The sequence below is a fragment of the Austrofundulus limnaeus genome, unplaced genomic scaffold, assembly GCF_001266775.1.
Source record: "Austrofundulus limnaeus strain Quisiro unplaced genomic scaffold, Austrofundulus_limnaeus-1.0 Scaffold54, whole genome shotgun sequence".
Taxonomy (NCBI): domain Eukaryota; kingdom Metazoa; phylum Chordata; class Actinopteri; order Cyprinodontiformes; family Rivulidae; genus Austrofundulus; species Austrofundulus limnaeus.
The window spans coordinates 1,584,263-1,597,191 of NW_013952456.1; the positions used below are offsets into that span (position 1 = coordinate 1,584,263).

The 12,929-nt window shown below is 39.7% G+C and overlaps 1 protein-coding gene across 1 annotated transcript in view; it reads left to right on the forward strand.

The window, feature by feature from the left end:
• Positions 1 to 12,929, forward strand: part of col6a2 (collagen, type VI, alpha 2) — a 30,017-nt gene that overhangs the window by 9,549 nt on the left and 7,539 nt on the right. The window contains exons 2-30 of the mRNA XM_014008975.1: positions 2,386 to 2,481; positions 2,591 to 2,709; positions 5,310 to 5,453; positions 5,685 to 6,047; positions 6,126 to 6,146; positions 6,244 to 6,309; positions 6,393 to 6,491; positions 6,584 to 6,610; positions 6,734 to 6,760; positions 6,859 to 6,903; positions 7,017 to 7,070; positions 7,143 to 7,205; positions 7,291 to 7,353; positions 7,473 to 7,526; positions 7,610 to 7,645; positions 7,740 to 7,802; positions 7,923 to 7,985; positions 8,143 to 8,205; positions 8,283 to 8,345; positions 8,438 to 8,488; positions 8,563 to 8,661; positions 8,741 to 8,803; positions 8,894 to 8,929; positions 9,033 to 9,078; positions 9,157 to 9,309; positions 9,395 to 9,489; positions 11,541 to 11,722; positions 11,828 to 12,006; positions 12,119 to 12,157. Of these exons, the coding sequence (XP_013864429.1) occupies positions 2,406 to 2,481; positions 2,591 to 2,709; positions 5,310 to 5,453; positions 5,685 to 6,047; positions 6,126 to 6,146; positions 6,244 to 6,309; positions 6,393 to 6,491; positions 6,584 to 6,610; positions 6,734 to 6,760; positions 6,859 to 6,903; positions 7,017 to 7,070; positions 7,143 to 7,205; positions 7,291 to 7,353; positions 7,473 to 7,526; positions 7,610 to 7,645; positions 7,740 to 7,802; positions 7,923 to 7,985; positions 8,143 to 8,205; positions 8,283 to 8,345; positions 8,438 to 8,488; positions 8,563 to 8,661; positions 8,741 to 8,803; positions 8,894 to 8,929; positions 9,033 to 9,078; positions 9,157 to 9,309; positions 9,395 to 9,489; positions 11,541 to 11,722; positions 11,828 to 12,006; positions 12,119 to 12,157 (2,452 nt within the window). The 5' untranslated portion in view covers positions 2,386 to 2,405. The remainder of the gene's footprint in view (positions 1 to 2,385; positions 2,482 to 2,590; positions 2,710 to 5,309; positions 5,454 to 5,684; positions 6,048 to 6,125; positions 6,147 to 6,243; positions 6,310 to 6,392; positions 6,492 to 6,583; positions 6,611 to 6,733; positions 6,761 to 6,858; positions 6,904 to 7,016; positions 7,071 to 7,142; positions 7,206 to 7,290; positions 7,354 to 7,472; positions 7,527 to 7,609; positions 7,646 to 7,739; positions 7,803 to 7,922; positions 7,986 to 8,142; positions 8,206 to 8,282; positions 8,346 to 8,437; positions 8,489 to 8,562; positions 8,662 to 8,740; positions 8,804 to 8,893; positions 8,930 to 9,032; positions 9,079 to 9,156; positions 9,310 to 9,394; positions 9,490 to 11,540; positions 11,723 to 11,827; positions 12,007 to 12,118; positions 12,158 to 12,929) is intronic.

A 12,929-nucleotide genomic window follows, 5' to 3' on the forward strand; every position in this document is an offset into this window, starting at 1 on the left:
AGGAAGGAAGGAAGGAAGGAAGGAAGGAAGGAAGGAAGGAAGGAAGGAAGGAAGGAAGGAACCATTTCAACATCCTTTCAGATTGAAGCCATAACAGGTTCTGGTTCAAATTTTAAGCCCTGCTCCTCCATGTAAATTGACCTTTCTACAGTTCCTAATGTGCATTGGTAAAATCAGGCACCACGCCCTCCCAAATATATTCATAGGTCCCTGCTTTTTATTGACTTTTATATACAAACGTCCCTTTAAATTAGTTTTATTAGCATTTTACATTGATATAGCAAAATGTGCAGTGTTGGCAGATGTTAGAATGACTGCAGAACACAACTGAAACATATGAACACTGTTGAACTTAGTGTATTTCAGTTTACCAGAAGTTAGGATGAATATATTGAGACCACAATGCATTTTAATATACTGACTTTGAGCATTATTAACTGTAAAAAGGTCAATGAGCAGGACATTTCCTTTGGTAACAAAGGGAAAACAAATGTCGATTTTTGTTGATTCACATTTCCTACCTTGCTGCTGTATGTTCAAATATTTTTGTCTAACATGTTTCACTGGAATGTGTTATTTCATAGTTAAAACAAAGCTCATGTGACACTGTGATAGAGTGCAGGATTTAAAACTACATCTCTAGCACGGAGCTGGTTCCAAAAACACAACATGACAGCTTCTGTAAAACAGCTTCTGCTGTCTTCACTTCCAAACAAGGACAGAAAACAGGGACACTTATCATTATAACATTGCTATAAGGTCCCAACCAGTTGGACAAAAGTTTAGTTGGCTAAACAGTGTTGACAGTGTTTGCTCAACATGTGCACTAATATGCAGACTAGTGCACACAAGGCTGCACATGTGTGCATCTACTGCAGCATAGTTGTTATCTATGATGAAATTGATTTTCGGGATCTTGAATAATTACACAAATGGTTTTCCAAAGATGCCATAGGAACAGGAATAATACAGGCTTCAGGCTCTATACAGGTTTCCCTCAGCAGACCACTTTCTAGAACCTTTGAGCTGTGTGGCTGCACCACCATGCTGCCCAGTGTGCAGACTGCTTTGTGCTCATTTGAATAGCAACTTGATTGAAATAAACGTTGCTGAAAAGTGAATTCTGGACATATAAACTTTCCTATCTGATCATACACACTGAACATAAATATTAGAGCATCAAGACTTCCTGCAGCAAACATTTATTTGCTGTGACACTGAAGCACTCCAATTGAGTAAAGTACACCAAAGGTTCATAAAATCAGCTCATTTAAACCCTTAAAGACATAATTGCTGTCAAAATGGGCAATTTTGCATGTTTTAGTGACATTTTTATGCTTCTAAGGTTAATATAACTTAAACAAATCAGTGTTTTCATAAAAATTGCATTAGAAAACAGAAGTTGGCCCTTGTTTAAAACTAAATTTGACAGAAGTCTTGGCAAAGCACATTATATTAATATGATCTTAGCCCATTGTTTGCTTTAATGGTCTCCATCTCTCAATTTCTTCCTTTAAAATGACTCTTCTGTCGACTCATCCGTACAGCATTTAGTCTCCAGTTCAGCTCAGAAGAGGAATGATTTTACCTGTTTGTTCTTAACCGTCCCTGATTCTGTTGCTTTCCCACAAACTCTGTTTACAGCTGTGGATTAATAAACAAACCCAAGTCATCGCATACCAAGACTGTCTGAAGTGTACTTGTCTGAATGTAAAAAATTCGTAATTGTTGGCAACAAACCCAACTTTGCTGATTTCCATCATTTATTCCAAATTATGTGGTAGACTGGTGAACGATGCATATTTAGTGTTTTTTTTTTTATCATACATGATATATAGTAACATACAATACATTTTATAAAAAGCAATGAATTATCATGTGTTTATAGGTGAAAATGTCCAAAGTTAAACTGTAATATTTACAGGGTGGCTGAGGGGTTTGGGGAGTTGTCCTCTAATGAGCGAGTTGGTGGTTCAATTACTGTTATTCAGTCATATGTTGAAGTGTCCATGGGCAAGACACTGAACCCCCACTGCCTCTGATGAGTCCATTAGTTTATTAATGTGGTTTAAGCACTGATTCACCTCTAGAATAAGCTATCTAGATTAACTTTGTGGAGAAATCTAGCAGACTGCAGTGTGAATGGGGTTGGATAGAAAGGCACTTAATATGTACAGTCCGTTCACCATTTATTATTTTAAAACTGTTATTTTGGTAGTTTAAACTTATTGTTTCAATATTTACGCTTTAAAGTCTTTACCTTTTTGGCCTTTTTAGATTTTAATTTTATCCATTTACTTATTTTAAGCTATCAGCACAAATATTTTAAGAGTAAAAGGAAGCCAAACAACAGTAGCTCAAGTGTGTCCTGACTGTGTCAAACAGGAGAAAAGAAGGAGAAGAAGATGCTGGGGTTAGAGGCTGTCGTTCTCTGCCTTCTTTTTGGAGCCCTGACTCACGCACAGAAAGCAGAGTGCAGCAGTGAGTGCCTCACACAAACTCAAAAACTGTGCCCAGAATGCAATTTCATGTTCAGTACAACTTTTAATTTTGCCAGCAACCCTGAAGCATGCTTGTGGGTGTGTTTCAGAGAAACAGGGTCTTTCAGAGACGCGAGAATGTCCCATAGACGTGTACTTCACCATTGACACGTCAGAAACCATCGCSCTGCAGGAGTCGCCTCCTGGAGCACTGGTGGAAAGCATCAAGGTTTGTCTTTTATTTACAAGGTGTTTTTTTTTTCACAGCAGCTTGAATGTTAAAATTTAATAATATTGCTGTATTTATCCTGAAGAAATTTAAAGATAGTAGAGGTTAGTACTGATATTAAAAGCACAAAACTATTTTCTTAGGTTTTCCTTTTTGTAATGTTGACAGTGTTTAATCTATTATGTTTTGATTTAAATAGGTTCAGTTACATGTCCGAAATATGTGACAACACATATTTAAACGTTGGGATGACATTAGCTGAGGATTTTGTCTGAATGCCTGTGATTCAGCCGTAGGTCAGTAGGGGGCGAACGCAGGCATTGAAGAAGGTGTATAAATACATGAACTTCCTGGTTTTCCGGTAGTGTTGGTTTCCTGTCAGCTTGAGTGACAATAAACCTCACTCAGATCCAGAATTCTGGGGTTGAATGGTTTAATTCCTTCTACAAATCATTTTCAAATCAATGCATTGAATTTCAAATTGTGCACATTCAGATTCAATCTGAGCTATCCAAATTCAMTTCCTGCTGGCACAAATTTTATCCCATGCCTGAGATACTTAAACTCGTCCACTTGAGGCATGACCTATTCCCTGACAAGGAGGCGGCACGCTACCCTTTTCTGGCTCAAGACCATGGTCTTGGATTTGGAGACACTGATCCTCGTTCTGGCCGCTTCACACTCGACTGCGAACCGCTCCAGTGAGAGCTGGAGATCACGATCTGATGAAGCGAACAGGACCACATCATCCGCAAAAAGCAGAGATGTGATCCTAAGGTCACCAAAAAGGATCCCCTCAACACCTTGGCTGCGCCTACAAATAGTGTCCATAAAAGTTATGAACAGAATCAGTGACAAAGGGCAACCTTGGCGGAGTCCAGCTCTCACCGGAAATGAGTCCGACTTACTACCGGCAATGCGGACCAAGCTCTGGCACCGGTCATACAGGAACCTAYCAGCCCGTATCAAAAGGCTTAATACGCAGTAGTCCCGGAGTACCCCCCACAGGAGTCCTCGAGGGACAKGGTCGAACACCTTCTCCAAGTCCACAAAATACTTGTAGACGGTTCAGCAAACTCCCATGCACCCTCCAGGACCCTGCTGAGGGTGTAGAGCTGGTCCACTGTTCCACGACCAGGATGAAAACCACACTGCTCTTCCTGAATCTGAGATTCGACTATCCAACGGACCCTCCTCTCCACAGTCTGATCCCCCTTTGGTTGGAACACACCCTGCGGTCCCCCTTTTTAAATAGGGGAACCACCACCACGGTCTGCCAATCCAGGGGAACTGCCCCCTTCGGAGGTTTACCTGTATAATGAACCTCAAAAATCCATAGTTTTCATGAAAAATGCGTATTACTCACATGCAGGCGAACTGTTGGCTGCAGAGATAACAACACCTACGAAGCCCCAAAGTGGACTTAAAATTACAAAAAAAAAAAAAGTCAAGAGCGATCGGAGGAAACAGTGCGCGAGACCGACTGAGAGTGCGCACGACTGAATGAGAGTATGCACSTACATTTAAAATGCGAGCGAGATCGACCAACCAAGAGTCTGAGCAACCAAACGAGTTGCGAGTGAGACCAAATGAAAGTGCACACCCAAGGCCAACCCAGTATGAACGTTTTATCCTCGCACGCAACTCGTTCGATTGCTCAGATTCTTGGCTCGCTCAGCTGATTGAAGATGACACCCCATCCACATACAAGATCCACTCTGAGTGGTTAGTGTTTCTTTTGTGCGGTTTTGTGCAGCTGAAATTTTAATTTGTCTTGCTATGGTTTATGAGATTTAACACGTTTTAATTTCAGATGATTAAATGACTTGACCTGAATTGTTTACGTCTGTGACAACGAATTTCACTACCTGCTGACTACCTGCACAGTCATTAAAAAAAACATTTTCCAGAAACAGCACAATTTTAACAGCATCAAATGTTATTAGTTATTTAACAAGTTATAACATCAAGCTGTAACGGTCGCAGACCATAGGCGTCATTAGTTACAGTCAAGGAATGTTCAAGTCAGTCAGCAAGTAGTGAAATCTGTCACAGACATAAGCAATTCAGGATGTTAAAAAACATAATTAATAACATTAAATATCTATTTCCAACCCACTCTGCTGCTAGAAATAAGTTCATCCGTCCTCCTTTCCTTCTGATTATGCTGCGACCAACAATCAGCCTGCGCCAAAAAATAAAATAAAATAAAATTTAAAACAGTCCAGTCGACTGTGATGATAATCTGTCCACAGCTGAGCCGTGGCGACACACTTATACCTACACCTGTGAGCAGAACTGAACAGAATATTTGACAATGCAGGGCGCGGTGTATCAGGGATTCTGACATAAACGCAGCTCCTCCATGCTGCTCCTTCCCGGTCTGAAAGCACCGACAGATGGCTCAGTCCTCACAGCGTCTCTCCCAGGTGTTAGTTAGATCAATGTGATTAAAATAATGTGTTTACTGAACAGTATGACAACAGCAAAAAAATATAAAAAGTCAGCAGCTTTAAATGAACAGATCTTTATTTCTAAAGATCGGCTGTCAGCTCTGGGTATTTTAGCTGTAAAGTATGTGTTGTATCTTCTCTTTGCAGCAATTCACTCGGCAGTTTGTGGACCGTTTATCGGATGAAGAACTCCGGGGTGTTGTACGGATCAACTGGAATGTCGGTGGGCTACACTTCTCCCAGAAACAAGAAATTATCAGCTCCATTGGACCCAAGTCTAATTTCATCACTGTGAGTATATCACATTTACTTCCTTTGGCTGTAGAATTTCTAACARCTTCAGGAGATGTGTGTAAACTGACTCATGAGCCAATCAAGTTGTGTGTATAGACATTATTCACAGGAGTCATGTTGAAGTACACTAACAGCAAAATGCTAAAAGTATTTTCAAATTGCAGTCCTTCTACAAATTTAAATAGGCAAAGAAATAGTGATCACCAATCAACCTGTGCATTCTTCCAGAGTCTCCTTAGGATCAATTACCTGGGAAAGGGCACCCACATCGATTGCGCAATCAAAGCCATGACCAAGGAGATGCTGCCAACATCCTCACGCAATTCAAGCCTCCACTTTGCTGTGGTCATCACAGACGGCCATGTGACTGGAAACCCATGTGGTGGCATTAAGATGTCAGCAGAGGAGGCTCGCGATAAGGGCATCCGTATATTTGTTGTGGCTGCATCGGCAAACATTGAAGAGACTGGGCTGAGGGAGATCGCCAACTCGCCAGCTTCGGTCTTCAGGGACGACTACATGGCTGTGGATCTGAGCCAGGGCAGACCCATTATACACACTGAAACCATAGATCGCATCATCAAGACAATGGTAACTCAAACGTGCACTCACAGATAGAACACAGATGGTGGCCTGTCTGCTGATGCTTTGTTTCTTTTGTCTTTACAGAAACATTTAGCCTTTGTAGAGGTAAGACTGGACTGTTATAAGAAATATAATTAGACTAAACCAAATATATCGGAAGCAGATCAGTTAACTGGTTTCTCTTTATGACCAACATAACTAGTGTCACAAAGTGTCCTGTCTGGAGACTGTCGGGCCTCCTGGTCCAAAAGGCCACAGAGGACAGAAAGTGAGTTTTACACACAAACATTTACAGCCCACACTGTTCACTTTCAACATCACTGATGTCTCCTTTGAACCCCTCGACTTCAGGGAGCTAAAGGAGACAACGGCGAAGCAGGACTAAAAGGAGCAAGAGGTCGTCCAGGAGACCCTGGTATTGAAGGTCCCATCGGTCAGCCTGGTATCAAAGTAAGATGCTTTTCCTGATCTGTTGCCCAAAAATCAGGACTGTTTGAGACTACGATTTAATATTTGCTTTTCCCTTTTTTGCCCATCTGTAGGGTGAACCAGGTCAAAAGGGCGAGAAGGTAAGTCTTCAGCTGAGTTCTGTGCGGATTCAAACATCCTCTGTTGTTTGAGGTTGTAAATCAATGATTTAAAACAAAGTGCTGACATTATTGGTGAATAATAAATATTCTGTCCAAACACAGGGAGAAATTGGAACTCAAGGGACAAAGGTGGGTTTTTTAAATAAATTCTCTTTTGTTGTTTATTCATAATGGGCAACAATTGTTTTTGTTTTTTTTTCCTAACTGTCCTCATTTATTGTTATTAGGGTGTGGCTGGTATTCCAGGTCGCGATGGAACAGATGGACAGAAGGCAAAGTTTGAGAATAAGCCTTTTATTTTGCACTTTATGGAAAAAATGTTTTGAAAATGAACTCAAGTATTCTTTTTCAAGTTTAAGTTATTTTCATAAAATTGCACTTTCAGGGTAAAATTGGTCGAATTGGTGCTCCAGGCTGCAAAGGAGACCCAGGCGACAAAGTAAGACCCCAGTGATTTAGTCATCTCTAATGTATTGTGGACTGTTGATAATTTGATTTAAACGATTTGTAGGGTCCTGACGGTCATCCTGGAGATGTAGGTGAACGTGGTCCTCCTGGAACTGATGGAGAGAAGGTATACAATCCCTACACTTCTTTCTGGTAAAACCAAATCCATCATCTGTCTGGCCCATTGGTAAGCACTGCTTCAATTTCTCTAGGGTGATCCTGGACGTCATGGAAGACCGGGTTCCCCTGGCGAGCCTGGAGAGGCTGGACCAAAGGTAAAACAGAAAACAGAGACAAGGAAATGTCTCATTTTCTGAGTGAAACCGGCTGTAAGTCTTTCTTAAAATGGTCCGTATTGGAAGTAAACTGCTGAACTTTGATATTTTGTGTGTAGGGAGAGCGTGGAAGTCCTGGATCCCCTGGCCTTCCTGGAGAAAAAGGAAGCATAGTAAGATCCTTTGGATAGCTAAATAAATAAATCCCTAAAGCCACTCTCCTGCACTGAGTTTTTCTGCTTGTGTTGATTATTAGGGCCAACCTGGACTGGCGGGACAGACAGGCGAGGAAGTAAGACTATCTAATTTACTTGATACCAGATTATTTTCCCACGTCTTTTGTGTTTATGCTGCCCGATGGCATCAATAACTGTTATTTTTTTTAGGGAAGAAGAGGAGACTATGGGCCAAAAGGAGCACAAGGGTTGCCTGGTGATAAAGGAGAAAAGGTATAAATTCAGATAGTCAGTGGTGCAAATGAAGTGGAGTTTAGCTCAATTTATATTTGTCTGCTTAATTTTCAGTATTAAGACACTTGGAGGTTAAACACTGATAWAATTGTGTTTCAGGGTGAATCGGGTCCAGAGGGCCAAAGAGGTTTGGTGGGAGAACAAGGAGGAAAAGGACCAAAGGTAGAAATAACTATTTCATTTCATGAACTAGTATCTTGTCTGAAAAATAACATTAAATAGACAACCTATACTCTGTAACTGTATTTATACTGTTATATATAAGATGTSTTGTACTGTCATATTGCCATGCTTGCTAATTTTTGTACATTTCGAACAGGGCGATGCTGGCCTGCCAGGACCGAGGGGACCACCAGGATCACCAGGGGAGCCTGGAAGAAACGTAGGTCAACATTTGTTAAATATACCAAAGGATGTCCCTTAAAGATAGCTGTTGCTTTAATGTTGTTTGAACTTTAGGGTTCAAGAGGTGACCCTGGAGATTCCGGACCAAGAGGAGAACCTGGATTGCCTGGACCAAAAGTTAGTACCCGTGTGTTTATGGTCTCATCATCCTCAGCCTGTTTCAGTTCTGTAGCAACAGTTCTTCATCTCGACTGTGTGTATCTCCTCAGGGAGACACAGGAAGACCTGGCTTCAGTTACCCTGGATCGAGAGGCCCAACGGTAAAAAGCATAAGTTAATCTAAATTTTCTAACTCATGTGACARGCTTAGTTGACAAATCTTGTTCATCTACAGGGTAACAAAGGAGAAAAGGGCACCCGAGGAGCTCGCGGAAGCAGAGGAGACTGCGGACAAAAGGGGGATCCTGGAAATAAAGGAACTCCAGGAGATCCAGTAAGTCATTTCAGGTATAATGTTAAACTTATTGCCATATTTAAAATTAGAAATGATTGATTTATTTTACTTTGAACAGGGGGAGCCAGGTCCCCAGGGGGAGCCTGGACTGAGAGGACCAAGAGGAGAGTCTGGTCGTGACGTATGTTTACAAAAAKTATATAAAATCAGCCTACAGAGATGAACACAACAGCAAAGTGGCAGAATCTGACTTTATTCTCCTTCTCTGCAGGGAGATCCTGGTCCAGAGGGAGATCCTGGTCTCACTGTGAGAACATTTTATTTAACCACAGTTAACAGAGACAAGGAAATGCATCATTTGCTAAGAAGCATACAGGATGTGATTGTGTATTTTTGTTTTTTTATTGCAGGAGTGTGATGTTATGAACTACATCAGAGAGACCTGTGGCTGCTGTGGTGAGTTTGGTTACAGCTGTACTGTCATTTCAAAACYTTTTGCATCAAGACTGAATTCTTATGTGTTTTTATGTCCAGACTGTGAGAAACGTTGCGGAGCCCTGGACATTGTCTTTGTTATCGACAGCTCTGAGTCTGTGGGTCTCACCAACTTCACCCTGGAGAAGAACTTTGTCATCAACACCATCAACAGGCTGGGGTCGTTTGCCAAAGATCCCCAGTCAGAGACAGGTTCAGTTGTCCAAGTGCAATGCCAACACTTTCAAGATCATTGCCAGCTTGAGAAATGTATTAAAAAATCTGTTGGTTTCCTCAGGCACACGCGTCGGCGTGGTTCAGTACAGCCACAGTGGGACCTTCCAGGCAATCCGGCTCAATGATCCCCAGATTGACTCATTGACGGCTTTCAAGGTTTCATTAACACAGAAACATAAACACAGATGTACACCACACTAAAGTTTATTTTTAGTGCACAGTGCAGACAGCACTTCTGTCAGTTTGGTCACATGTTTTTTTTAATGAATAAAAGCTGATTGGGTGTTTGTTCACATATGGAAGAAGGAAGTCACCAGAWGCACAGTGAACAAGTTTCAGAGTAAACTTATGTTAGTATAAAAATCTATTGAGCAGAAATGATAAAGTTACCAATAATTTCTTCGATATTTTTGATGAATTGAAATCAACTAGAAACATGCAGAAACAAATATTTTTATGGTATGTTAATTTATATTGATATAACTGGATTTATTGACTTTTTCCTACATGCATGTTTATCCTGCCAGATATATACATTGTATTATTATTAATATGCATATGATTGCTAAATATAACTGAACTAGTTTCCAACAAATAACCAATTAGCTTAAATTGGAAACAACAAGTATTAATATGTGTGGTCCGCTGAAACAATTTATATGTTTATAATGAATGACTTCAGTACTGAAGGCTGCCACTGAAATACAAAGCAGAGTTTAAAAGGTAGGTCATTCTATCATTGACTTGTTTCAGTATGGTTCAAATCTATTAGTTACTTTTTTAGCATTTCCCACTTTTTGTGCTCTCACTTTAACTTTGAAACATTTTTCTTAATTTAATTACAACAATAACACAAAGGCCTATTCTACCAGTACCCTGCTAATGCCAATGCTAGCCATGCCACCACTACTAGACATGGCGTACAAACATTAGCTTTTATTTTACAAGGAAAACAACAACAGCAATGTCTGTTATTATTAGCTGTCTTAATAAAATGCCTAACCCTTTAAAAAATTGTCAGAAAATTCACATTTTTTTTATAATTGACATGTTTATTGGCCTTTAAACAAAATCCAAAAAAAAATTATTTTTTTTTTGCCACATTGTTTGTGATATATTTTTTGTATCAAATCTGATACACTGGGCTGTTTTGGTAACATTTTGCTCACAACAAAGTTAAATTAAGAAACAAAAGACAGTTTTGCCCATAACTTTTAACAAGTTTAGAACACTCTAGGAAGTTTACTTCTTTGTTTTTTTTTTTTTTACAATGAAGTTTTTACAGCCATTTATTTCACTTCGTGGTAGGCACAAATACAGTTTCTGTCCTTGTTCAGGCACAGATGTACCTTACACTTTATAAAAAAAATTGCTATCTATTATCAAATTGATGACATTTTCATACTTTCTTTTTTTCTCTCTTCTTCCTCAATTTTCTTTGACGTCTAACATGTAAATATTTAGTCAGTACAGCGTAGAGATTATAATTTCAAAGGAACCACTTTGAAAATAGCCAACATGTGTTTTCAAATGGCATTTCATTTCAGTAATTAATCAATCATCCAAAATAGTGTATGGTTATATTGTGGCAAGAATACTGTTGATTAAATTACTAAAATTACTAAAATGTCACATAACAATTCAGGACTGGAACAACTTATATACCTGCAGTATCAAGTTTGATACACAAATTTTTAACACGGTTTAATTGTACTAATAAAAATATTTTTAAGTAATTATGCATTGTTTCAACACAGAAAGTATTTATTTAAAAAAATTACAAACAATATTGATGTTATTCTTACTATAACTTCTCCAAAATTAGCAAAAGTTTTCCTGAGAAAATAAATGTGTGGATGACCTCATGTCAGCAGACATTTTGAAAAGGCAAAAAATAAATAAAGTTCCACTTCGTGCAGTACATTGTTAATCCACTAGAGAGCAGAATACAGGTCTCACATGATATACAACAGGTTTTTGAGGAAAATATTGATTGCATTGACAAAATATAGGTCACAGAATCCTGCATGGCAAATATGATACAAATGGCAATATAGGGTCCACGGTGGTAGTTTTCCTCAACATAACTTACTCCTTTACTACATAAACTCTAATACTATTTTTGTAGAAATACCATGAGCAACTTCTATTATCTTATTATTAGTAATAGCACATTTTGTTTATGTTCTCTACCCTCTACTATTCAGGAAGCTGTAAAAAGATTAGAGTGGATRGCAGGAGGAACGTGGACTCCATCTGCACTTAAATATGCCTACGACAACCTGATCAGGGACAGCCGCAGAGCCAAGGCCAACGTCACCGTGGTCGTCATTACTGATGGACGTTTTGACCCAAGAGATGATGATACCCTCCTCACGTATCTGTGCAAGTATGTGTGGAGCGGTGTTGGGAGATTTGGTGCGCGGAACTTGGGTCAAAGAAAACTTGTATCATCTCAATGCTTGTGTTTTTCTGTTCTGGTGTATGTGACCAGTGATCCCAGTGTTGATGTGAGTGCCATTGGTATTGGAGACATGTTTGAGCAGTATGAGGAGAGCGAGAGTCTGCAGAGCATTGCCTGTCAGAGGGACGGTAGAGTGATGGGAATGAGGCGGTTTGCAGATCTTGTGGCAGAAGAGTTCATTGATAGGATTGAAACTGTGCTCTGTCCAGGTAAACTCACACAGCGGAGATAAAGTTAATGAGCAACATGTTTAAATTGTGYAAAAGAGAAGATCTACTTATTGTTWAACCAATTGTTTTTCATTCTTTTTGTCGTTGTTAGAGCCCACCATTATCTGCCCCGACCTGCCTTGCAAATCAGGTAAGATTAAAAAAATGTTCATGAAATTTTTCATTTTCCTCTTAGGRTAAATGTTGTTTCAGTAATTAGGTTATAGACTCGACTCAGTAAGCTTCAAGTGAAGTGCTTCTTAAACTGGGTTTAAAGGCTGTTGCAAAATTTCTAGAACAAATCTCTTTATAAAAGTAAAACATTATAAAAATACAAAATATATACAGTAGGTTGCCTTCAGGCCCAGTCCAGCCTCGCAAAATAGATCTGTGATCTCAGWGGGATTTGCCTGGTTAAATAACGGTAAATTAAAAATGTAACAAAAACAAAGCTCTACACTTCAAGCAGACATATWATCACTCCGTGGAGTTTGTTTAATGTGTAAACCCCAAACTGATGATAAATTATATACGTTTGATCGGAATGTAGAGGCGGAGCCAGGGGGTGTCCATGGTTCCATGGTCACCATAAAAAAATCTTTGGCCACCCCAAACACTGCTTCACATAGGTGTTGCCCAAATAGATCATTCTCATAATGTAATTCTACACTGTAAATGAGACAAAGACCAAGAAACATGGTAAGGTCCTCAGCAAATTACCACACAGGCAAAAAAATATATTTAATTTTCTGGGTCACCCCTGTGAGACCAGTGGTCCCAGTCTGGCCACCCCTATAAAAACTGTCTGGCTCCGCCARTGTGTAGAAATTAAAGCCCAAAGGGGGCCAGCATTTCTATAGGCTGGTCCAAGAGCACGTTTGAAATCCCACCCTATCTGCATCAACAAAGACACTGTCCTTGTT